This window comes from Cheilinus undulatus, linkage group 8 (assembly GCF_018320785.1).
Source record: "Cheilinus undulatus linkage group 8, ASM1832078v1, whole genome shotgun sequence".
Classification (NCBI taxonomy): domain Eukaryota; kingdom Metazoa; phylum Chordata; class Actinopteri; order Labriformes; family Labridae; genus Cheilinus; species Cheilinus undulatus.
In genome coordinates this window covers 49,187,589-49,214,935 of record NC_054872.1, presented here as the reverse complement: position 1 = coordinate 49,214,935, position 27,347 = coordinate 49,187,589, and the positions used below count along the sequence as shown (strand labels likewise).

Below are 27,347 nucleotides of genomic sequence, written 5' to 3'. Positions count from 1 at the left end.
GGTCCTAAAGTGGCAAAAACTTGACAAAAAATGAATGAGAAGTGATTAAACTGGCAAAAAAACAGAAAAAAGGTGGGGGGAAATGGGCAAAAAGTGGCATTTAATGGAAAAAGGGAGCTGAAATAGGAAAGAAGTGGCAAAAAAGGCAAAAGGGGGGAAAAAATAGCAAAAAGCAGGATCCAAGTGTCAAAAATGGGCGGGAAGTGACTAAATGAAATGGCAAAAGGGGTTAAAGTGACAAACACTGGGAGAAAAAAAGGCAAAAAAGGGCAGAAAGTGGTAAAGATGGGTGGGAAGTTACCAAAAAAAGAGTATACGGTGGCAAAAATGGTCCCAAAGTGGCAAAAACGTGGCAAAAAATGAGGGAAAAGTGACTAAACTGGGCAAAAATCAGAAAAAAGATGGGCAAAAATGGGCAAAAAGTGGCATTTGATTGCAAAAGGGAGCTTAAATAGACAAGAAGTAGCAAAAAAGGCAAAAAATTGCAAAAAGCAGGATAAAGGTGTCAAAAATGGGTGAAAAGTGACAAAAACGAAGTGGCAAAATGGGTTGAAAGCGGCAAACGCTGGGAGAAAAAAAGGCAAAAAAGGGCAGAAAGTGGCAAAAATGGGTGGGCAGTAACCAAAAAATGAGTATACGGTGGAAAAAATGGTCCCAAAGTGACAAAAATGTGGCAAAAAATGAGTGAAAAGTGACTTTAATGGGCAAAAAGCATCAAAGAGTGGCAAAATGGGAATAGAGTGGCATTCAACTGCACAAGGCAGCTTAAATGGGCATTGAGGATCAACGCTTAAGTCACTTTTGATTTAATAATGTCACTAATTACTAAGAAAAAATAAACCAAAATACACTTTCATCGCAGGCTTCCCAAGGGCCCCTCCCTACTGTGGGCCCAGGTAATCAGTACCCGTTATCCCCTCTGTGCTACACCCGTGACAAGAACACTAATTACTTTTATGCAAATTTACAGAAGAAGAAGTAAACAAAACAGCTGTTGTAATTTACTTCTGTTTAAACGGCTCTGACACTTCACACCTTCCCTCCATTCCAGCAAGAATCTGGACACCCTACTTCTAGATGTGAATGCATAATTCCTTGGGGTAGGGATAAGTGATGGGGCAAAGCATGAGTAGGGATTTAGCCTTTGTTTTGCTTCTGAATGACATGAGGTACCGGCAACAAACATCAGTCAAGCTCAGGAGAAGAGCAAAAATATCCTTCAGTGTGTGTGGTTTTTTTTTTGTTTGTTTTTTGCTCTTTTGCCCAGTTCTGATAAAACGGCCTCTATGGATGCATCCCTTCACGGGCCACCATTTTTGCAGCATTGCAGTACAAATCCCACATAATCTGCCCATGCTAAAGCTGTTTTTAGTGTTCCCATTACTCCAGATTTCTGTCCAGTCTTTGACCCAGTCACAGTTCACAAAATGACTTTTTATTGCATTTTCAAATCACAGCATCAAAGAAAAGAAAAAGCCATCTCTTTATAAAAATACAACACACCGCTCTATGACTCTGGTCTATAACTCTGGAGATTTTTTCTCCAGCTTAACATCAAACATTTCCATATTTATAACTCCCACATTTACAATATTACATTATTCCCCATGTATTGATTTATATAGATCTTTTTGTCACCCATTTCTTTGACAGAAACTGAAAAAGGCAACATGCAGGTGATAGCAGCACATTAAAAACACAAACAGATTTAAAGAGAACATTCAGCACAACTTCAGACAAATGGAGATGTTGTAGCTTTAAAAAAAGTCTGAATATTTCAGAGGTAGTGCTCAATGGTAACCACAGAATGACGAGATTTTCATTAATTAGGTTTATTCTGGGTCTAGCTGAGCCCCAAACAGCAGTGTGCTTCCTTCTTTCACTGATATGGTGCACTTTAATCTGGTTTTTCATACTTATACTTTGGTTGGAGGTGTTTTTTTTACTGTTTTCTCATTAATGACCACCAGAGGTCATTGTTAGTCCTAAACACAACACTTAAAAGTTAAATTTAGCAATAAGAAGCTCACAAATTTAAAGGGAAACTTGTTTAGTTGAAGAATAAAGAGCTAATTCTTCTTTCTTTGTTGATATGATGCCAAAAGAACACATTAGGGTCAAAAATCGTGTGCAAGAACGCGTCCCTACATTCACAAATCCAAACTACTGCCACAAGTGTTCATGTACAGGCTGAGTCCACCGCTACATGCAGCTTAAAGTGCATTTTCCCTGCTCATCTTCACGATCTGTGCCCTGCTTTAATCCCATTAAATACTGACTTAGTGGTCTCTTTATTGCTGATTTAACCTGGGAGCATGTTTCACTTAAACTGAGAATTTACAAGGTCCTTTAGTTGCTGCACATGATGTGAACCTGATGCATGCTGGGACAAAGAAAACACCATGTCTGCTTTATGATAAACAAATTTCACCATATCAAAAATAACCCTATGGATTAAATGTTAACAATAATGTGCAAATAATAAAGATAGAGTGAGCTTCAGGTGTCTTTTATCTCACTTTTGGTTTTTCTTTCATCATAAAACAATTTGAGAGAATGTCAGAAATGACTCAACGGACAAAAACACACCAGAGATAGGCTGACGCTGCTGTGACGACTTTAAAAAATGTCTTTAAAGGCTTTAACAAGGTGAGGGGAGCTGAGAGATGGCTCAGTTGGGGTTACACAGAGATGATGTGGGTCAGTGGTGGAGCTTTCTGTCGGTGTTTGGAGTCCAACGGGCCCCCCGCTGACGGGGACTGATGGGAGGAGAGGAGTGAAGAGTGGAGGGGGGTGGAGTTATAGAACCTTCTGGAGGATGGCGTTGGGCACTTCCAGAGTCTCGTCCTTTACCAGGACGATGTCATAAGAGTCCAGATATTTGTCCAGTCGCTCTTCCACCTGCAGAAAAAGACACAAAGGAAAATGGTCAGGAGCCGTTGCACAGTTCACATCTACAGCACCTCAATGTCAGATGACTAAAATAACAAGCAGTGCATTGGCAGTTTTCCATCTACTGGAGTAGGTTTTACACAGGAAATATCTTGCAGTAAATGCAGTTTCCAATCACAGACCGCAGAGAAATTTTTTTTACCTGAAATGTTTCAAAGTAACGGTTTAATATATTTTTTGAGGCAGATGTTATGCTTTACACATCATGCAGACTTTAAAGGATCATTTTTTCCTTAGAATAGCCTGCAAAAATAGTATTTCTTTATTTTTGTACATGTTTGTCTTATTACAAGAGAAAGACATAAAATCCTCATTTTCAGCCCAAGTTTTATCTACAAAATATTGTGTTTGTTATAATATAGAACAGTTTATTGCTCCTTTGTCAAGGAATACATAAAATGAGGACTGTAAAAAATAATTGCATGTTAAATTGCAATTTTTTGGGGGGGGGGCAATTAGATTATTATTCAAAAATTTTCAGCCCTATTTTAACAGCTGCTAAAGCAATGCACCAATGATGTTACATAGACCTCAATGTACTGTTTATTCGTCGAATATTGTCTAATATAATATTTAATATTGAGAAAACTTCTGTATCTTAGTTGTACCTTGTCGTTGAGGAAGCCAATCTTGAGCATGTTCTCTACGTTGGGCACGCCGTCAGCCATGCTGAGGTCCCCCAGTGAGTCTCCCATCAGGATGATGTTGTGGTATTCTTTGAGCTGTTTGAAGTACTCCGTGTTTCGCAGGGCGCCGTCGTGTTTGTTGTAAACGTGGATCAGCTCGCCTTTGAAACCCCTCAGGACGCCCTGTAAGAGGAGAAGCAGATCCAGTGAAGGGATGCTCTTAAGTCATGAAGCTGAGATTTAACGCGGACATTAGAGGTGACGTGTCTCTCCTGTTGGACTCACGTTGTCATCGAAGTCCATGAAGTTGGAGACCACCTTGACGTTGGGGTGGTAGACTCCGGCCTGGCGGATGATTTCCTCAAGGACATCGCCCAGGCCGGCGGAGAAGATGAAGACAGGCACACTATGCTGATGCAGGCGGTCAAAGAACTGCTCATAGCCTTCCCTAAAGAGTTAGTGAGGGACTTCAGATATTATGTTCTGCTAAATAAAGTATCAGAATTAATCAGAATTAAGAGTTTTTATAAAATTAGACCATAAAAAGCACGATAAACCTCAGTTGTAGAATAATTAAATCTACAATATATCATAGACGATGATAATATTGCCAGTTACTTGCAGATTAAAAGCCCGACTTATTAATATCTAATGAGTTTAACTTTCTCCCCCAGTTTTATCCTTTATAAATAAGGATTTCACACCAGCTAAATACCCAGAATGCAGCAATAAAAATGGAGCTGGTACCTGAGTGCAGCATCAGACTCTCTCACCACCTCTGACAGTTTGTCTTTCTCTAACCGCTGTTCCACCAGGAGTGTGTGGGACTTGAAATACCTGCAAACACATACACATTAATAGCTGCATTGTTAAACATGATTGTGCTCTGCTGGCTGTGAGAAGATGTGACTGTGTGCTCTTCCTGTGTACTCTTCCTGGGTAAAAAAAGCATTTGTGTCTTACCACTCCACCATGAATGGATATTTCTCCTCTGTGGTGAGATGAGGGTCGATCTCAATGGGATAATATTTATTCTTCAGCTGTAGCAGCTTCTGTCTGCAATCCTCCGTCACCAGCTTACAGTTATCAATGATATCTGTGCAAACAAGAAGAATAGCCCTGTTATTACTAATGCATAAAACAAGCATAGCCTATAATATTGCTGACGCTGTGTTGTTGCTGTACTCACTGTGACATGTTGGACAGCGTTTGCCGTTGACTGCAAACTTGCTTAACGTCATGTCAAAGTCTGTGATGATCTAAAACAGACAGATGAACAGGTTTCAGAAATAGAAATCAGAAACTGAAGTGCTTCAAAAAGACACTATAGAATCAAAAAGACCTCAGGGAGCCAGAGCTGGGCACTGAGCTTTCTGCAGCTGCAGCAAGAAATCCTGCATGCTTTGCACAGGGAAGCACATTCAAGTATTAACGTGAGCTTGTGTTATGTTTTCATATATGACTTGAATGCTTCTCCCTTCCCCTCACTAGTCTGCTAGTCCAGGTGCTTGATCACACTGATGTATGCACACTGTCTGGTACAGATGTTGGCATTATGCATTTGTTGGCAAATCTGCCAAGAAGAGGAAAGAAAAAGATGCAACCATGGCAACCACAAGGGTCTGGACTCCATCATGGATGTTTTGAATATATTTAAGATGCCAGCAATAAGCCTTGTTCTACTTTCACATCTGCTGTGCAGCTCAAAGGATGAAATGGGCCCCTGCTGTGCAGATACAGTGTTTTTTATTAAAAGATCGGAGATGTTTAGAATGGAGTCTTTAACTCTACTTGCTGACCAATACCCTGTTCTTGGACACGGTTATGCTCCCATCTTACACAGATCATCCAGGTTGACAAGACCACCTCTTCAAGTGGACTCTGGTACAGTGCCTTAGTAAGGTATGCTGATGAAAACAGAGCCAGACTTTGGGGTCAAGAGTGCTTGGATCAAGGCCTGGGTTCCTGATGTGAAAGTACCTTAAGGCACTTGACTCAGAAAAGGTATTCTTTCCTACTATATACTGGTTTATTAGTATGTTTTCCTTGTTTAACTGAGCTGGCTTGAGAACTAGAGATGCAGCAGTTGAGAAAATTAGAAGTGATGTTTAAAATACAGCGTTGGCCAATACTATGTTAAGACCAATGGTTCTTAATAGTTCTTTGGGTGTATATCAACATTTTCTCTCACATTTCACCAGGAAATCAGATCTAAGTTTTTCCAACAAGGCACTTTTTTCTGTTCCGTAGAAAAGCTTTTATTTGCCTCAGCAGCTGGATATACTAGATGCCACCACAAATTTGATTGGACATAATGGATAAACAATAATACTTGATCTTTGCACCACTATTAAGAACCTATGCTACCCAACACTGAGGGCCATCAATGAGTGAAAGTCAAAACAGAGTGACATAAAGGAGCAAGGGCAAGAGAGGAACCGAAAAAGAATTCCCAAGTGAAGCTTTGACCATTTCATATATCTCCATTTAACCTTGCATTATAAGTATCTGATGTTTGCAATCACTGCACTCATGCCTGCCAACTATCCTTGGCCTCATTCTTGCATAACTTCTCCCATGCTCTCGAGATGGATATCAGCAAATGCATTAACGTCACAGCATTAATCAGCACACTGTGTTCAGATGAGTACATTATCTAACGGCTTTCCCTCCAGCTAGAGATGTTTCATGTGGCTGATACTAACATCTCAGGCCAGTGCCAGCTCAGGTTTGTTTCTGAGTAACTCACAGTCCTCTGATATGAAATATCAGTGTGGTATTTGGAATCAGATTGTTGGAACCAGTGGCCTTTATTTCTTATCTTTGTATAGTCTGCTTTGGCACAGGCTTGATGTGTCTTTCCTCAAAAGCAAATCAGATGTTCACTTTTAAGCTCACAACATTCTCCTGAGTGACAAACAGTATATGATTACACAGTTTGTATTGATTAAGCACACAGATCATCTTTCATCATGGGTTTATTATGAATCTGTGGTTTATAATGATGATGATAATGATGAATGAAAATAAGGTTTCCCACCATGACTTGATGTATCATGTCCTGCCACATGTGTGGCAAAAATTGCATGCAAAATTAATCAGGACGTCCCATTAGATGTGCTTGTATTGCCCAGTGTGCAAGACTGCACGGTCTTTACACTGTTGGAAGCTATGTGCAAATATTTACTACAAACTGCAATGGACCTGCAGTTCTCAAAGCTGAAGTTTACACTACAGAAACACAGTTTGTAATTTGAATCACAGGTGACATAAAGTTCATTACCTGTAGTTTGGAGGCTCCTCCTTTGATGAGGCCACAAATGATCTGCTCCACCCTCTCCGGGTCCTTCATGTGGACCGTCGACTTCTCAAATTGAGGCATCTGAAGGGAGGAAAAAAAAGAGAGAGAAAGGTTATTATAGATGAATCTAGGGGCAAACAAGAAGTGGAAAAGCTGCTTTCACTGCAGTGGCTTCTCTCTTGCACACATTTGAGTTACAGTGAAATGACAAAGAGTGAACATCCATCTTCTTTGAACATTGCTTTCTTTGTACCTTTATTCTTGTCAACAATGTAAAGGCCATGATGGAGAACCTGAGGCGTTCTCAGCTGCTTTATCAGCCGTGACAAACTTCAACATTGGATAGCTTAGTCACCAATTAACCTAAAATGCATGCCTTTGGACAATGGATTTGTTTTTATATTATAAGATATATTGTGGGCTTTTTATGCCCCCATTTTAGGGAAGAGGACCGTGGACAGAGTCGGAAACAGGTATGAGAGAGTGGGGCTGAGACATGCAGGAAAGGAGCCAGGGGCAGGACCCCAACCTGGGTCGCCCACATACATGCATGCATAGGGCACGACCTAATCATCTGTGCTCTGCAGCCCCTGCTTTTGTGTCCGTTTATTTATGTTTTTCTGCTTAAACTGCTTTTGTTCTGTCCTTAAAGATTACCATGTCTTGCTCAGTCTCATTACAATCAGATGAAATGTGCCTAAACAATGATACTTGCAAGAATAACTGGAAATCCCATGCATGAACTTCCTAAAAAATATGATACGTCTCAACTGTGAATTACCATGTCTGGCTGTTTTGATCTTTGGAATGCTGGATCTCCTGTCTGCACCACAAATTTTTCTTTTAGATGCAAAGAAAGACACCTTTAACCTTGAACTATGGCAGAGCCTGCATCCTGACCCTCACATCCCTTGTAACAGGCTGTTACATAAAGACTCAATGTCACTGTAAATGAGGGTCACCCATCAGTGATGTCACCAGTATATGTGAAGGTCAATGATGAAAGTTAAAACATCCCCTAGACATGGCAAACATGTTTCACCTTCCTTAACCAATGCCTGAACTCAAATTAAAACTCTTCAGTCTGCAGGTTTCCTTTCAGGAGAGGTCTGGCATCAGAATGGAAGATGATAAAGACTGCAGAAAAGAGGGGTTGGGTATCAGAATGACCAGAATTGATCTAGATTTTGGTTAACTTTTAAAGCAAATAAATGCTGAAAATGCATGTGTTGTTGGGTATGATGGCTGGCATTTTCCTTCTCACTTCTTTCAGTATATTTGGGCACAGTCTTCATGTTTATTCTACACACATACAGTTTTTTTTTTTTTGGGGGGGGGGGTGTCAGGGTCATGAAACAGCTGATGTTTGGAATCTGCTGGTGTTGTATAACAAGCTGAGCAGCCACACAAACAGTCCCAGTGACAGCCAGCAGAGAGGAGGGGAGCTTCAGCCGATCAGGTAACTTCATCTCGTCACGTCAATTCTCATTATTTGTCAATGCCAATGTGACTTTTTTTTTTGTATGTTAAACTTTGAGTACCTCTTCTGTTAATCCTTTCATTTTTGGTTAAAGCAAACTAAACAGGGCTTGTCTGTAAGCTACTGTATGCTAATTTCTATGCAAAACCCTGATTAAGCCACCTCTCTGTTTAGTTTGTATTCTCCTACATCTACAAAACCAAACATCGCCTATTTTACACGTCAGCTTCTGTTTCGCTTTCACGCTTTTTGCTTTCACTGCTTAGTTCTCAAAACTGATAAAACAGAAATACTTCCACATACTGACCATTTAGATATGCTTCAGTGTCCTTCAATTCATTTGAAAAAGTAGGGTTTGGACAGAAAGGAGAGATAAAAAAGGCAGACAAGGAAGAGAAGGGAATAACTAAATGTGTCTGTTAATTCAGCAGAAGTGAGCTGCAGCTGGGTATTAAACTGCAGTAACAACAAACTGACCTCAGTCTCTATCACAGCCACTAGAAGAGTGTTTGTATTCAGATGCCTAATCAGCTTGTTGAGTAACAAAAGCTTGAGTTACAAAACACTTAATATTTCCTGAGTAAAGAGAAAGGGGGTTTGCACCAATAAGAGGATCATCATCTAATCGGATAAACCTTTTTTAAAATAGGTTTAAACAAGCATGTTTGAGCCAAAACTACTTTGTTGTAGACTTAGACAATAGGAGAATTTTCAACTCTGATGCACTAGTAAAAAAATTAAATGATATCGATAGCTTTTTCTTTGCAACAGAGAGAAAAATTAAAGTCCTAGCTGCCGAAAATTGGATAATTATTATAATACTGGCAAAAACAGCCTTCAAATATTGTTCATACCAGCTGTAAATATCAGTCTATGTCTGCTGCAAGTATTAGCTTATTTTGGCCTTAAATATCTACCTATATCAGGTGTAACTATCAGCCTGTAATGGCTTTAAATATCTGCCGATAACAGTGTAAATATCAGCCTTTAATGGCTGTAAATATCAAGCTAACAGCCTTTATTAGCTACAAATATTGACCTAAACCAGCTGTATATATCAGTCCATGTCTGCTGCCAGTTGTTTTGGCTTTAAATATCTGCCTATATCAAGTGTAAATATTAGCAATTGTTGGCTGTTAATATCAGCCTACTTCAACTGTTAATGCCAGTGTGTACCAGCTGTAAATATGTGCATATTTCAGATGTAAATACCAGCCTTCATTGGCTGGAAATATAAGCTTATTTAGGCTGTAAATAGAAGCCTAAATCAGCTGTGGATATCAGTCTATGTCTGCAGAAAATATTAGCCTATTTGGCTGTAATCATCAGCCTATATAAAGTGTAAATAGCAGCTATTTCTGGCAGTAAATACCAGTCTTTATCAGCTATAAATATTAGCTTTTATTGGCTGTAAAAATTAGCCATTATCAGAGGTAAATATCAGCCTTTACTGGCTGTAAACATTATGCTTTCAGCCTTAACTGGCTACACATATCGTCCCAAATCCCCTGTAAATATCAGTCTGTGCCTACAAATACAAGCCTATTAGGCTGTAATTATCACCCTATATCAGGTGTAAATATCCAACATTTCTGGCAGTGAATATCAGCCTATTTGGCAGTGAATATCAGCCTATGTCAGGCGTAAATGTTAGCCATTTCTGGCAGTGAATATCAGCCTATATTGCCTGTAAATACCAGTCTTTGTCAGCTGTAAGTATCACCATATATGTGCAATATATACTGCTTATTTTGCTGTTAATATCAGCCTATGTCAGGCATAAATATTAGCCATGTCTGGCTGTGAGTACTGGCTCATTTTGCCTGTAATTACCAGTCTACATCAGGTATAATTATCTGCAATTTCTGGCAATAAATATCAGCCTAAATAAGCTTTAATTATCAGCCTATTTGGCTGTGAATATAAGCCTATGTCAGGCATAAATATGAGCCATTTCTGGCTGTGAATATCATCCCACAGTGCCTGTTAATGCCAGCTTCTGTTAGCTGTAAATATCATCATATATAAAGCAATAAATACTGCTTATTTGGTTGCAAATATCAGCCATTATTGGCTGTAAATATCCATCAAATTTAGTTTTAGGCTAAATCAACAACCTATGTCAGCTGAAGTATTTTTTATCTCCATCCTTATTCCTTAAACTTTTGAGGGCTGAAGTTTTAGGTCTGGACTACATTTATACACTGGTGCAAATATCAGCCAAAATGAACTTGGAAATATCTGTATTTGGATATCAGCAAAAGTCCAACATTGTGATTCCGTAAATATGGCACATTTTTATAATTCAGGTGCATATGGTTTCAGTGGGGTTCAGAGGGGTACCAACATGAAGCGTAAAAAAACGCAATTTTGGAGTTGTATACAAAACTATGCTTTTTATGATGTTGTCATGCTTCTAGTGTCGACCCAATATACCCAAAAGGTCCTGTGAGAAGTATGAATGACAATTGGAGCAGGCGGGAGGTTTGCAAATTGAGACAGACAGACAGACAGACAGACAGACAGCTCTCCAGTTATAGTAGTAAGATATCTCTACCCTACAAAAAGACATAGACCTTATGTGATATCTTTGACAGCTGATGGCTGTAGGGGCTGTAACATAGTCATGCTGTGATAGATGTAAAGATGCTGAAGTCAAGTAAACAACTTAATAAGTTCAATACACAGCACAAACCCAACGCCCACCCTCCATAACGTCCTCCACTGTTACATAATCAGCATCAGGTTTCGTAGCGACTCATAAATCACTCTGATGTTACTGAAACACGAGGCCAAGAACACAAACTCTAAATAAAACTTAGTTCCTCTATTAGATCCAGTCTAAGCCTCAAACACAGACACACCTATCTGAGTGAGCAGACATAAACTACTTCCTTTACTTCATATCTGCAGAGAACAGACGGTGCATGCTTTGTCTGAACAGCTCCAGATGGGACAAAAATGTAATGTATGGCTTAAGTACGGGGTGTAAACACAGTCTGTCTGCCTCACCAAACCTGTACTTTGGGAATGGTTTTAAAAAAGGCAGCAGGGTTTGAGAGGGCGTGTTCCCCGACAGCAGAGAAATTCAAACCTGCTCCTCATTTAAACAAATGGAAGAAATACTGCAAACGAATACAAAAATTTCAACCAACACAGTCAAAGAGACCAATCAGGATGTACTTCAGAACATTTACGTACCTTATTTATCTAAATACGCTGCACAGTTAACAAAAAACAAAACCTGATCTTTTCCTTAACAGCAGGACACATTTTCACAATCTTTCACAAAAGAAGAACTCGGCTAAGCTTGAATAAACTTTACACATCTTATAAGGCAAATCATCCTTACAACCAGAGAAGACATCCAGCAGGATCCTGCTGCATTAAGAGCATTAAATTTTACACCAAATGTGTCAAACAAACTTAACATGCCTGAGGGTTTTAGTCTTAAACATACACACAATATCTTCTCACACACTAGCTTACCTCGAGGTCTGTTGTCTCAGATAACACAGAAGTGAGGAAAAGATTGTGAGGCTGCAGAGGCCTTTTATATCTGCAGCAGCAGGCAGGGAGGGGGGGGGCGTGGTCAAAATAGATTAAATGGCACAATCCCTCCTCCTAAACAGAGAGCAAACGCACACAAATGCACAAACCCATACTGTCTTTACATAAGACTGCTCTCTTAAGGTCAACAATTTATTTGAAAATCTGCTCTTTTTTTTCCAGGTGCGTCATTTGTTTTACAGCACACTACTGACTCTGCTCTGCAAATTAAGCTAATCCCCCACCTGGACTTCTTCTTTTCTATTGTGTTATTTTGAAAAAATATGTATTTACACGGGAAAAAGCATCTGCCACTCCTGCTACAGTTCAGCCACCCTAGTCAGAAAAAGTCTTGCTATGTCACCGCTTTGTCTGCCTTGATGGAAACTCTACCAATGGGAATATTCTCAAAATCATGTCTTTACTTCCTCCACTTAAATTCCAGTCAAGTCAGTACCAAATGTGGTTATCTAATTTCAAAATGCTGACTGATAAACTTTTAGTGGGCAGAGCAGATCAGGTCAGATATGCTGGTTTTGCACTTTGCCATGTCAGCCTTGGTCTTATACTGCTCTGGCAGTCCTGATGGCCATCCAGGCCTGGGCCAGGCCCATACCCATCACTCCAGGTATCCTCCCAGCAGTGTTAATTTTGTCGATTAAAACTATGACTAAAAATGTTCAGCGACAGCCTTTATTCCATGACAAAAACAAGACTAAGACTAACAAAAAAAGATATGTGATGACTAAAACTAGACTAAAATGTGATGTAGTTTTCGTTGGACATTCAAAATCTGTTATATTTCTCCACTGTGGGTAAATCTGTCAAAAAACAATGCAGCTGTAGCTATTCTGCCTCTCAGCTGTAGAAAGCAGGGACCCCAGGTTTGGCAGAGTGCAGAGAACACACTACCATGACTTGGTACCAGATTTAGGCAAGAAAATAAATGCTTGGACTAAAATTAAAGAGACTGAAATGTGAGGACTTTTTATGGACTAAAACTAGACTAAAATGTTTTGAGTTTTTGTCAACTAAAACTAGACTAAGATTAAAAAGGAAAGAAATAACTAAAATGTGACTAAAACTAAAATGCATTTCATTTAAAGACTAAAACTAAGACTAAAATTAAAAATAGCTGCCAAAATTAACATTGCCTCCCAGCTTCCCCCTCTATGATGCATGGGGTTTCCCCTAGTGCCTGGACCAGCCCACTGGGTCCTGGGCACCCAGTATGCAGTGAGCTGGATCAGGCCTGAGAAAATGCACCACATGCCCATAAAAGCACGGTTGCAGTTCCTGTATCAGGCAGCTGATCCTTGTCACAAAGGAGTCCAGTTAGTGCCTCTGACCATCAGTCAACATCACAGGAGTCTAGTAAGACCAGAAGGACCAAAAACCGAAAGACTCTGACTTTCATCTGCATGCTCAGTGAAGCTATCACCTCATGCACGAGTCCAAGTCTGCAGTTGATCTCAGCCTTGCAGCCGATCGATGGATTACACTGCCAAGGTAGGTGAACTGCTCTACAGATTCCATGCTATCACCATTCCCAGACACAGATTCAATGGCATCCCAGGCATTCCCAAACGCCTGGATCTTTGTTTTGGCCCAGGAGACATGCATTCCCAATGCCTCAGCCGCCTCACTCAGCAGGTTAAAGACCTCCACAAGAACACCTACAATCTGCAAGGATCACAGCATCATCAGCAAAGTCGCCAAATGACACTTCGCAATTCGCTGCCCCAGTTACCCGCCCATGGAGGTACTGAAGAGTGTAGGGGCACACATTTGCTCAAAACTCAAAATGCCTTAAATCAATCCTGATGAAACTTACTTGAGACATCCTAAGCTGTTTTATTGACATGCATGCAATGTTTTTTCAAATATGATTAAGGGAAGACAACTGGTACAACTTTGAGTGGGAGGATTATGGATGATGTTATAAATGTTTGATTATGTAAACATTACATATGGTAATTGATTTTTTCTTTTTTTAGATAAAAAATGTTGATGACATTCTAGTTTTCTATCTTTTTGTTAGTTATGTTGATGCTATTAGCCATTATAGGTGCTAATGGAAAACCAGTAGAAACAGTTTTACAGGTAAAACTAAAAAGTCCTGACCTGGAGTGGGGCCACAAATAGTCAACGCTTCTTATTTAACAGCGATATCTGAGCCACCTGACAACATTTAGAGTCAAGTATAGATTTCAGCTGGCTCATGTCAACACACCAACACATACACACACAGAGTCCAGTTTATAAATAGACTCTAAGAAAGAAGGGGGCATTTGTAATATGGCCTGATTCCACCTTTGACCCATTGGAAAATGAACCTTTCAAATCAGAGAGGGCAGACTTGCTTCAGTATACCATTGCTGAGCTCACACATTTCCTCTACAAACACACACGCTGTAAAAGGCTTAACGGCGCATGGAAGGTCGCAAAGGTCATGGTCCAGTGAGGCTGTTAGTTTTTATGATGGTCGGTCGGACATAAAACACACATACAGCTAATGGACGTGCTTTAAATGAATGCAAACACACTGAGAATACACTTCAGCCTTTCTGCTGCTGCTTCAATATTTGAGTCGCTCAGATGTACACAAATATAGAAGCAGGCTAGTCTCAGCATGTCAGCTATTTTGTTTAAAATACATGCAAACATACTGATCTGTCTTCAGGATGAGCAGGTTCTCATCTTAGAGCTTCTTTTTGACGCAGAGCCAAAAAGTCTAACTAATATATCCCTGTTATTTTAGTCAGGTAAGAATTCTATAACTGTAAGTTAGGGGAATCAATCATAAAATCAATAAAATCAATTATTGCTATTAGCAGCAACGAGTTTTAGAAATATGTGCAGTTTTGGGATTGTTAGATGCACTTCTTAGATGTTTGCCCAAGCTTGACGTCGTCATGTTATTGACCTACTTTTACACACGTATTGCATGTAAGCATACAGCAGGGTTGTAATGATGTGAAAACTTTAAACTTCAAAGTAATACTAGTTAAATTAAAAAAAAGATGATACCTGCTTTAATATAATAGCAATAAAATCAGAAGTCCTAGACACCCATATTTGGAAATTTGCGGTTTTAAATCAACAAAAAATGCTAGTGAGCTATAGCATTTCATCGTAACTGCACAAATACATTGGCAACCTTTTAATTGGGACATCTTGAACCCATTTATCTCCTAAAAATTAGTCTAATGAAATAAATACTCAAGGTCTGGCCTTTTGATACAGTTGAGCTTTAAAATAATAGAGATTGTACTAATTTTAAACCATGCAATACTGCATTGTATTAAAATATCAAACATTTTGACAACATTGGTCAAATGTTACCTCCTTTTTGACTGTGCATTACCCTCCTTGCATTTTTTACGTTTTGCTAAAATATTCCGGAAAAAGTATAAGCGTTTGTCAAAAAAAAGAAACTATTTTTAAAAAATGAATAACTATATAAATTAATAAAATGACTAATTAAGATTTCCTCACCATCAATGAAAACATGTCTGCAAAATGCTGGACATAGTATGTTACACTTCTTGGCAAAATAAAAAGCAACATTTACAGTGCTATATTGCCTGTGCATTGGTGGTTTTGGAAGCTGGCAACATCAAAGACAAATTATATGTCTTAAACGTCTTTAAAAGATGATGAAACTTCCCTATATGCTGAACATCAGCAGTTTTTTTTTAGAAATAAAAGCTCTCAATCCATTAAGCTTAAACTGAGAGTCACTACCAAAACTGATAACATTAGAATCTCTTACTGATGATGTGATTAATCAGGAAGTGTTGCTGAAAACCTTCAAGTATCAGACAGAAAATCTTATACAGTGATGTAATTGTCTCAGTATTGTAATTTAGTATTGAGGTCATTTATGTCACATAATCCGGCTAAAAGAAAATATATAAAATGATTACCAGTAAATCACATTACTCGTGTTGCTTTGATGTTAGTCAATGTAAATGTAAATAAAAAAATACTAACTCCAGAGATCCTGTGTGCAAACGGGTTTGTCCAATTCTTTCTACAGTCTATGTGCAAAACATATAAAAGCCTGTTTCGAATTCGCAAAAACTCCAATCGCACAGGATCTCTGGAGCTCAGTCAGAGTTACCACCAGGTTCTTGGTCACCTCTCTTACTAAGGCCCGTTTACTATGTTGCTCAGTTTGGCTGGGCGACCAGCTCTTGGAAGAGTCCTGGTTGTGCCAAACTTCTCCCATTTGGGAATTCTGGAAGCCACTGTGCTCTCAGGAACCTTCAGCTCAGCAGAAAGGTTTTTGTAGCCTTCCTTAGATCTGTGCCTGTGAAAACTCCTGCCTGGGATTAGAAGATCAGCTGTCAGGTAAACTAGCTTGTCAACATTAAACTGATGCAACACAGCAGAAGAAAACAGACAATTGGTTGTCAGTGCAGCCAATATTAACTACTACTGGAGCAGATAATGCCACCTTAAAGTACCTTCTCTTCATGTTTTAATAAGTTTGACATGGGTTGATACATTCTTTAACTCATCCATCAATGATAAAGGAAACAATCTTATTTGTGCTCCAGTTTTTTTGACATTAAATCTTATCCAAGGTGAGCTTTTGCTGATCAAGGCTTGGTTCCCCACCGTCATCACTGTTGGTGTTGGCGACTGGAACATGAGTCAAACTCGTCCTCTCCTCTGCTGTCGACCTCGGCTGCCTCACATACCATCGCTTCCAAAAACTAGGTCACCTCTCTCTGATTACACCTCAGCACAATAACGGGACATGTCCCAGCTGAGTCAGACGAGCAGAAATCCTCCAATCACCACACATATCTAACAAAAACAGAGACATGGAGTGACTGGTCTGCTCCATCACAATGATGTGTTATCCTTTTCTCCTCGGCTTTGGCCTAAATCACAACAAACCAGAAAACTCCTGGATGGACCGACTCTTCTCCTGCATGTTGTTCAAACACAGATCCGAACTTTTCTACCAGTCGTCAAACTGTTGGTTCAACCTTCTCCCAGTATGATTTTACATTTCTCACTCTCAGCATTCCTCTGAAATCCACTTAACCCACGAGAATCTGAGCAGAGGTTGAGCTGACGTTAACTTGCCTTGGCCTGTCAGCCTGCCGGGGTCAAATGTCATCATAAAAAAAGGCCAGAACCCAGCTGAGTGACTTGTTGGCACTAATGCCGTCTTCTTCAGGTGAGAGTTCATGATCTGTTATTCATCATCTGTGAACAAGCTGACCCCAACACTGCTACTGTTCCTCTGCAGCCACTCCTTCATGCTGTGGTAGAATTCATAGAAGTGTAAAATGGTTGCCTTGGTTGTTTTCATCTAACCACGCAGGATGCTGACCTTTGTTGAAACAGTTTTATTATAGCATAACTACAGTTTTTAACCAGTAACAATCAGCATATCCTTCTCTTTTTCTCTTCAGATGTTCACAGCTAATCACCTTTATCTCCTTTGATGCTATGTTGTGTTATAACCCATCATTCACATAAAAGAGCTGGGACAAAGAGCCAGCTCTGCATTCCAGTCTAAATTAAAATAGGTTACATGTGAGCAAGGCCGCCCATAAGGGAGGATAAAGGGAAGAGCTTTCTGGGGCCTTGACAAACTGGGGGCCCATGGAGGTCAGGAAAATCATGGTCCATTGTAAAGTAAAGCTGTGAGAACTATATTTTACTTAATCCTGAATAACAACCATTCTTATCAAAGTAACCAAAAATGAATTTACTTATTAATGTTGTTGTACAATTTAGGTTTTTCAAAATGTAAACCCATTTTCCTTTAAAACAAAATTAGCTTTCTTTGGTAATGTATATAATGCGGCTGGGTACATTGACTTTGGAAAGAAATGTCAGACTTCAGCTAAGACATGATGTGTACAAACATCAAGTTACCAAAAAAAGCAAAAAAGTGGTTAAAGAATGGCAAAACTTGGCCAATGTGACAAAAATAGATTAAAAGAGGCAAAAAAAATGGGACAAGACAGCAAATATGGAAAAAGAGGGCATAAAATGATGGTAAAAAATGGATCCTGAGGCCGGACCAGTTGAGAACCACTGATATAAAGTATCAAAAATTCGCTAGAAGTGGCAAAAATAGGTTTAATGTGGCAGTAACAGTGATGAAAAGTGGTTAAACTCTGTGCAGAAGCCTGCATGTGAACAAGCGGTAAAACATCCCCTCAAACTGGTTCAAGTTTCTTAAATTTATCTTAATAGCTAAATGTTTTAATGAAAAACAGGGCACGCTGGACTTGTGGTGGAGGACATGACAGAAATAAAGACTGGGACCCATTGAAAATGCCTTCAGGACTAACTTTTGGGTCATGACCCACCAGCTGAGAGCCAAGGCTTTAAATATTTAAGGTTAAATACATGCCTGAGTGGTTCAGAATTTCAATAAGGCTTTCTTCAAATGTTTGATGGATATTAATAAACATATAAAATAAACTTAAATAAGGCAGCAGCATTACACTTATCAGCTCACTGCGATGCCTTTGTAATTATAAGGCCTCTGCATTACAATTTGGCATGTATAATATTATTAACATATCTGTATCAGCAGATAAGAGCTTATAAAGTAAAATATCTATTTGGTATCATTTCTGCTGATATATTAGTCATACATATCAGTATCATATCATATTTCAGCCTTTAAAACTGGCAAATTGTTGTGCATCCCTATTTATCGCTTCAGTTATTCTCGGTAGAACAAACTGACTCAAAAACTCAGCCTTACTGCAAGCTGATATTTTCTTCTTTAGTCATTCTAGGAGACAACTTTATTACACATTTTGTGCACACATAATGTGTAACTCCCACTGATAGTTTTGAAGAAGCCACCACATTCTGTACTTTAGATAAAGTAGGAATAAAGAACTGTACACCATCTGTTTATCACTGATTTTATTATCACTACAGGACACTAAGGTACTATCTACTAGTTTATCATCACTGATTAAATTGTTTTCTTTTATATCCTGTAAATGACTGAGGAGTTTTGTTGGCAGGTTTGTTACAGGACAGCTCTGTTCTGCCCTCCAGTGGTGAAGAGTGTGAAACACAGTCAAACCAGCTTCCTCCTTACTTTACATTAACACCAAGGCATACAGTAAGTTCATGCTTGAGCCTGATCCTGTGTTTGGAAATTCAGAGGATCATCATGTCTGACAGGATAAACATTACATCTGGTTCTCTAGTTAAACACAGACACTACCTGAATCTAACAGGATGGACTATCTCTATGTCTGACTGAATGTCTAGGAGAACTAAAAAACACAGACCACAAGCAGATGTTGGTCTCTTACTTGATCAATTCTTACCTATTTAGGGGCTTTTTAAAGGGCTCACAAGATAGCAAACAAAGGCTGTCAAAATGAAAAAATGAAAACTGCAAACAACAAAAGAGAATGCACAGAAACAAAAATGAAGAGGCAAACATACTTATGTAGTATATAATTAAAAATCTTTATAACATCATGTGCTAAAAAATGATACAGGATCTAATATCTAATAGTATCAAAAAGTACAGAAAATTTGAACATTTTGTATTTTTAGTTATATTTTTACCCTGAAGCTTCATTCAAGAACTACCACAAGTCAAAGAGAGAACAATGTGTAACAAAAAATACATCGACAGCATATTTAGACTGTATGCAGGCTCTTGCCTGCATTTTCTTGGTATTTAAATAAAAAAAACTATCCAATATTAGTAGATAAAATTTGAGGGAAGTCTGGGCTTCCCTGCTTAGGCTGCTTTTTCCTTTAATTCTCTCATCTCTGTTAAATTTATTACAGAGTCTACTCTGATTTCATCTTCCTTTCAGCTTGTTCTGTGAAAAGCTCTATAAACTGCATCTTAATATTTCAAAATAGCAAGACAAATACAGTTTAAAATACTGACTGATCGGTTAACTATTTAAATAAAATGGAAATGAGACGAAATGAAATCATGATCATAAGTTGAATGAAAAAGTTTTCATGTCTGTAATATTTCTCTGTTCATCCCTACTGCCTTCTGTTTATCACGTGTATTATACGTTTGTCTGAATTTTACGGTTTAAATCGGGGTTAGTAAAGTTATTCTAGTTATTCAAGTTATTCACTTGTTTTTGATGAGCGGTCAACAGCGGTCAACTTTACATGAAGTTTGCGCAAAGCATTGTGGGTCGTCTTTTCATGTCTCTTTTGGTAAAGGATGGTCCAGTGTTTCCTAGGCTAAAGGAGATAATAGAGGAAATAATGAAGCTCCTTTCCTTACCATTTGGAGAATTCGAACAGTCCTTATCATGGCCAACACTTAAATACTTTCGGGTCGTTTCACTCAGTTAGGAACCTTCCTAAGCAAAATGGACTTTTCGAACGCACCCAGAGAGAGACAAACAAGCAGGCCTGCTCACACTCAATCAAGAGTCACCAATCAGCCTCACAAGCATGTATTTAGTCTGTGGGAGAGGCTGGAGAACCCGGAGTGAATCTGCACATGCAAAAGGAGAACATGCAAACTCCACACAGGAACCTTCTTGCCATTAGGCAACAGCATCACCGTGCAGCCCATAATAATTCATACATGTTAAAACAAACATTCAGGGTGGTCCTACCCCTTATATCCTAATCTGATACACCAGTTGATACTAATATTTTCCCTTCTAAGTGAGAAAGTACAAGCAAAGAGAAAAATAGTGTTGAATGCAGCAATAACCAGAGAACAAAGTCCTTCTGGTGGTGAGCATGCTGGCTAAGTGGTATTTAGGAATGGAGAGAAAAAAGCGCTTTGTTTCTGTGTTTCCCAAATACTTCTGAAATGACAAGAATGACCTCTAAAGAGTTTATGTGAGCTGAGAGAGCCATAAAACTCACTTTAGGGGAGGAATGTCCGCAGAGGACAGAAAATGAAAGCCTGAGTGTCTCTGAAGACTTAGGGGTTCAGAGCGGATGTTTGTGCTCCTGCAGCATCATGAAGAGCAGATGGTCAAGATTTTCCACACTAAAGACCAGGAGAGGAGACTAGCGAGCTGTTTTATCCAGATCTCAGTGTCTAGTTTCACTCTTCCACCAGATGAATGGATTTGCAGAAGAGCCAAACGACCAAAGGGTGTCTGGCTGCCATGCAGCTTGGATGCTCGTTCATTTAAGCCTCTTTCACCCCAGACATTTGGACTACATTTGTGGGAGTCTACAGCATTTAAATCCAGGGAATAAGGCTTCATTTCACAACTTAACACTAGCTGTTGGCAGAAGAAAAGCATATAAATCAATAAGCTCAATAAAATTGAGTCTAAATTGAATCAGGGGAGCTCTGAATGGAAATCAGACCCCCTCTGACTTGTAAGCTCTGTTAATGAAACCAAATCACATTAGCAGACACAGAAGCTCCTCCTGATCTTCTCCTGCTCACTCATTGATGTCAGCTGATGGACTGACAGTGCCGCTCAGTTAGAAGACATACGGTGTCCAACAGTCAGAAATTCAAAATCTACATGGCTTACGAAGTGCACAGATACATGCCTGATTTTCAGCCTCCCTTTGCAGACACGAGACTGTTGGCTCTCTCATTTTTATCAGGTTACTTTGGCGTGCTTCGTCCACAACTTCTACTTGAAAACCTTTTCATTGACACTGCTCAGATTAGGCTGTTTTAACATTATCTGGCCTTTCAAAGTGGACAAATTGGGGGTCAATTTCAGACCTATCTCCTCAAGGGCAGCCATTTTTACAGTACAACTAAACCATGCTTGTAGCTACTGCCTTATTCTCTTGAAATGGCATTTCAAGAGATATAATTGGTCCATTCATTCCTAGACTGGGCACAAATGTTTAATACTGAAGCTTTGCAAGGTGGATCTGTCTCATAACAGACATGGATCCAATCCACTTGCAAGGTTACCAATAAAATGGTTTGACTAACAGGCTGCGATTTGCTTTCTCGTACATTTTAGATGTATTTCAACCATGTACGAGGTCAAATAAACAAATGTTGTGGTGACACAACCCAGTCTGCTCGCTCTCATTGGCTGTTGTGTGTATTTGATCAGAGGCAGTCTGACCTGGGATTTTAAATCTCTTATGATTACGAGAACAAGGAGGCTCTGACTCAATCTAAAACAGTAAATTAATCAAATGATACCACACACTTGAGAATAATTTGGACTAAAAATCATTTGTGATAGCCTTACGGGCTAGGCTTACGGACCCCCTTTAGTTGTCTACCTTCTCCCACAGGTGGACTATTCCTTATCTGTGGAACTCGCAAACATCTATCTGTACATGATTTTCAAATGATTAAATACATTTATCATGTATTAAAGAGGCAACAAGAACTGTGTCACAAATTCAGCTAGTTCTTTTAGCCTTGTTCCAGCTCCTCAAAGTGGATCCATATGACTGAGGTTGTTTTACTTTTATAAAAGCTGACGGCTACCTTTCTTCTCTAGTTCTCTCACTAACTGGGGTACTTGCTGTGGCTCTCTTTTGGTGGAAGGGGCAGAGCGCATGCTTGAAGGGAAGCTAAGCTCCATTTTCTACGCATGACCAAACCTATGGACAGAAACAAGTGCAACACAGCTTGCAGCACAGTAATCGTACTTTTATAACTGAAGTTGAAAATGAAAATCCCATCCATCATCTAAACTGCTTTGCAAAGCACTAAACATAAGTAGTGTAAACTTAGCGAGACTGTGATCTAGAGCTTGTTCTCTTTTACAAGCCTATTTTACTGCAGTAAAACACAGTGGTATCCAACTTTGCATATATTTGTCATATAATGAAGAACAGGTGAGCTTATCAGAGCAAAGATGAGCAGCTTAAACAGCATAAAGCTGTTTGCCAAAGCTACAAGTTATCCATCATACATTATCAGACATGCTGCTGTTAAACCCTGCAGCACTTGGCTGTGCTGAAAGACAACACTGATAAAAACACACTTGGACTGACACAATGAGAGCAAGTTACCTGACAGAGACCAGCAGCAGTCACTGTGAAATGTGATTGAGTGTTTCTACTGTAAATAATGACGTGAATATTGGCAGCAGAAACAGAGGGAGTTCACTTCAGGTAGATTAACTTCTAGGTGTGTCTTGAAGACTTGGAGGGTGGAAAGTTCAGACAAGCATCTGTACAGGTGGAGCTAAAAAAACGCAGACATGATTCATTTAAACCAGTGGTTCTCAACTGGTGGGTCGTGACCCAAAAGTGGGTTGCGAATGTATGCCAGGGGAAAAAATGTGACTAAAGGTCTATCTATGGAAACCCTTAGTGGACATACAGTAATTTCATACATATATTTTTAAGGTTTTCCTATAATTATGAGTAAAATTCAGTTTTTCCACAAGATTTCTATCTTTATCTTCTTTTTGTAGGAAAATAATGCCAGTTTACCCAAGATAACAAGGAAAATATTTGATATATCACCAAACTTCCATGCTATCTCGGGAAAATGGAGTAAAATAAGATGTACGTACATGTGCAAATCCTTCTTTAATATTGTGCTTTTCTAACGTGTTTGTTTTGTCCTGGGCCTTTCTCCTATACATTTCTCTTTCTCAACATTTTTTGGAGTGTTCCTATGTCTTTAGGTGCAATGATAGCCATGAATACTGATTAACCAGTGACAACTGATTAACTAACATTTATGGAATAAATGAGCTTTTTTTTTATGTGGGTCGTGATTTCTCTTGAGGAGATGGTGGGTCGAGATACCTGACCAGTTAAGGACCACTGATTTAGACTCTTGTTATGATATGGTACATAGCAGCCGTAATGCCTAGTAACAACTGCAAAATCTGTTCACTTTCTGTGGTCTGGTTAAAACGTCTTTGCCTTAAATAGTCAAAATTATATGTATTTTTAACCACTTTTTCTGCGTCAAACCTCATGTACTCTCACCGTTTTATATTTTCATCATCTTTTGAGTGTAATTCACTTCCTGTTTGCTAATAATTTCCACATTTTCCCTCTTAACTGTTTTGTTTTCTATTTGTAGTTTGATCTATTAGCATTTAAATTCAAATGTATTTTCTTTAAATTCTTTTTATTGTTTTTCCTCTCTTTAAATTGTTTTTCCCATGCTGTATTCTTAAGTTTCTACACCTTTTGTCCCATTGTTTGTGATTTACTTGTGTGTCAAAGAACTTTGTAAACCCTTGATTTTCAGAGTTTATTCATAAATCAAGTCAAGACTAAGAGGATGTTCATTTTACCAGACTCAGTGTAATACTTAACTGTATAATGTCTTGATACACTGTGATATTAAGTCCTAATCTAACAGCATATGACATTGCATCACATTGCACAACATGCTGCATCCATTAAAAATCTAATTCTCTGCCCTGTGATTTCATGTTCCCCTTGTAAATGGTAAGACATCGTGCTCTGTTATTTTGAATGCAGACTAAAAGAAGTGTGGTGCTTTTTATTGCTGAGCATTTGACACTCCTGAACCAAGTAGTTTCTTGTCCATGTTGACATAAATCAGAGCACAAAATTTCCAGGTTGGATATGGATATTAATGCAAAACTATCTCCAGTTTGCAAAATAAGCTCTGAGCTCTGCTGAGTGAGGAAAGCGAAAGAAAGTCAAACAAATATTCCTATCCAGAAATCTTGATGCCCTGATGCCTCCCTCTTTCCTAGTTCCTCCCTCAGCTCAACAACAACAACTGAAATGAGGCCTCTGCTGGCCACTGCAAAAAGTAACAAATTTTCATTTTTAAATAAACCTTTAAAAATAACAAACTGGCTTGCATGTGTCTCATATTTGAATTTCTTTAAGTTGTTGTGAATCTCTTGATGCTATAAATGAAATGAAACGTGCAGTTAACATGAAGCAAGCTTTTACGTTGCTGCAGAGTGCAGAGCAATGGCAATGCAAAGCAGACTAAAAAGCATAGCCATGTTGTGCATTATATAAAATGAAGTCCACAAAACCACTTGCAAAAATACTATAATTACAGCTGCAAGCATGGAGAAATGAATCGGAGTTTAACTATTTACTTTATTTGTGTGGTTTACACCATGTGTTGCAAAGGAGCCTGATTAAATGTGCAGTATTTTTCTCCAGAATTGCATAAGTGAGTATTCATAAATTGATACTGATAACAAGATAAGCTACAGGTTATTATTTCTTAGAAGGAAACAGGCAAATCTATGTGAAGTTATGCAATACTCCCATATACTGTAGTACAAACTGAACTGTCCATGTTTCCTCAGCAGGTGCTTGGCTGTGACACCGGTTGTTGCATGAGGCTCTTTGGAATAAATTGTCAAATGTTAGACTATAAGGGGTCACCCCTGAATCAATAAAAAGATGGAAACACATAATTTATAGATGCAAACACAATACTTTCAGACACGTTCTGTAAGGAATTTTAATACTTCAATTTTGCTTTTTGACACTTGGCCTGCTTCCTCTATTCCTCTAATTTGTCCTTAGTTTGTCTTGAATGTTTGTTAACATGGAGGCGTGGTTCCTGTCTGACTGGTTACAAAGCTGGACTGAGTCTGCTGCAGCTTGTATAACCCGCATGCTGTCTGCTCTCTATACAATAACAAAGGGACAACAGAAGCACAAAGCTGTGCAGAGCTGTATACAGCACCGTAGACTCACAGAGGATAAGCTGTCAAAGCTCTGTGCTCACAAAAACAGAATCTGCAGCTCTTTTTGTGGTAGAAAATCAAGCTAGTGACCTCTAAAAAACAGCTGCTGTTTTAGGGAATAGAGACGCATGCGCATAGGAAAGTGCGGGTCCACTTATGTCAATTTCCCAATTTTGATTTGTCAACTTCCGGAGATATTTTTCACATTAAAGTCGCGGGTTGCAATGTCCTCCACCTTTGCATGGTTTAATTTATAAGAAGAAAAAAAACGTCTTGCTTTCTCTCCCAATATAGACATCTTGACGACTTATTAATTTGAAAATAACCTGGTTATCCTGAGATTGTTCGGTTCAATCTATTTGTATTACAACACAGTACATCCACGGATCACAATGTGGATGTTTTCGAACATTATGGCTCAATGAACATAAGTTTAAAGAGAAAAATGGCACAAAGCTAGCATATTTTCATATAAAATCCTGCTCAAGTATTGTGTTTCACCGATGTGGCGTGCATGTGAAATGGGGCTTGAACTGCTTTTACCATTTATTTTATGTATATTTATTCAGTTTCAAAACCTAAACTGCTTTAAATGCGATAGCACAACACCAACTACGTTTCAATTGAAGTGTAAGCAATCAAACATACGTTAATAAATAATACATAAACTAAAAAAGAAAATGATAAATTTAACATTCTGTTTATCTTTTAAAAGTCATAACTACTGTCGCTCCAATTTGACACAATATATTGCTATTCATTAAAAATTAACATAAAAATAAAACAAACGAAACGGGTTTTACGCTACCGTCACCGGCCTCTTCATGAGCGCTCACTTGTCAGAGTGGACGGCTTTATTTTGAAGGTCTACTTCGTGTATCTCACCTGTCTCTACACTCTTGACGAGCTTTAGCTATCTGGTTTTTACTCACCATCTCTATGATCCGCGTTTTCTTGCCCGCTCTCTTCTTCTTAGCGACGATGTACTGGGCCAGAACCACACCTCCGAACAGGGCACAGACGCTGGCACTGGCCGCGGCTCCGACCTTCACCACGGCCGTCCTGTCCATCACGGTCCGCCGCTGTTACTCCACCGATAAAACGCCGCCGCCCGGAGAGTCCCCGTCCTGTCCTGCCTTCTGTCAACCCCAAGCTGAGCGCCTTCCTACTGGTGCAATCCCACGGCCAAAGATCGTCAAAGCAGAACAGGACCACTCACTCTGAAATCGTTATATATTTTACAGCTAGAATGTTTGCATTACATGGTAAAGGACAACGAAAACGAAGTTGAAAACTATAAACATGAATGAGTGTCGTTTGTTACAACAACTCAAAAAGACACGGCGTGTGAACTCAGGCCGTGTCAGCCGTTGAGCTCACTTTGCTTAACAAGTCAAGTGCCGTCAAATTTAGTGAAGAGCTAACATCTTAAATTTAAGTTATTGAAACCGTTACTTAGCACAACACGCTAGCCAGTGTATAAAGGGCTAACGTGGCTAGTTCTGCATTGTGTATTTTTACTCGCTAATTGGTGTTTTTTTTAGAACGTAATGTAATAAAATACTTCCCTCAAACACAATTAAGTAAAGGTAAAATTACTGGTTATAAAATGTACTCAAGAAGTTCAAGTATGCAAACATGCTACTCATTTGCAGTAACTAAATGTACTTAACAGCTGCCAAAAAGGAACAGTTTTCTAGGGCTATAATTATAATTTATGCTAACCCTCTCAAAAATTCATTTGGGTTTTAGTTTACCGCTCATATTTCCGCATAAAAAATTATATATATATATATATATATATATATATATATATAATAATAATAATTTGGAAATTA

At 38.9% G+C, this 27,347-nt stretch overlaps 1 protein-coding gene across 2 annotated transcripts; it reads right to left on the bottom strand.

The window, feature by feature from the left end:
* Positions 1-1,413: 1,413 nt before the first annotated feature.
* Positions 1,414-26,697, bottom strand: nt5c3a (5'-nucleotidase, cytosolic IIIA). 2 transcript variants are annotated; one of them, XM_041794365.1, is made up of 8 exons: positions 26,442-26,697; positions 6,862-6,960; positions 4,768-4,837; positions 4,542-4,674; positions 4,326-4,415; positions 3,864-4,026; positions 3,561-3,761; positions 1,414-2,901 (listed from the first exon to the last, which is right to left on the bottom strand). In XM_041794365.1, exons 1-8 carry the CDS (start codon positions 26,577-26,579, stop codon positions 2,800-2,802), a joined length of 996 nt encoding a protein of 331 aa, XP_041650299.1. In that variant the 5' UTR covers positions 26,580-26,697; the 3' UTR covers positions 1,414-2,799. The 2 variants fall into 2 exon arrangements, with proteins under 2 accessions (XP_041650299.1, XP_041650300.1); XM_041794366.1 differs by lacking the exon at positions 26,442-26,697 and adding an exon at positions 11,849-11,874.
* Between the last annotated feature and the right edge of the window lie 650 nt (positions 26,698-27,347).

Bases quoted from the DNA above. Each gene is read 5' to 3' on its own strand.
- nt5c3a (XM_041794365.1), bottom strand. From the start codon at position 26,579: ATGGACAGGACGGCCGTGGTGAAGGTCGGAGCCGCGGCCAGTGCCAGC. The intron at 4,675-4,767 runs GTGAGTACAGCA...TTGTTTGCACAG, and splicing joins ACGCTGTCCAACATGTCACA to ATATCATTGATAACTGTAAG. The intron at 4,027-4,325 runs GTACCAGCTCCA...CTAACTCTTTAG, and splicing joins GAGTCTGATGCTGCACTCAG to GGAAGGCTATGAGCAGTTCT.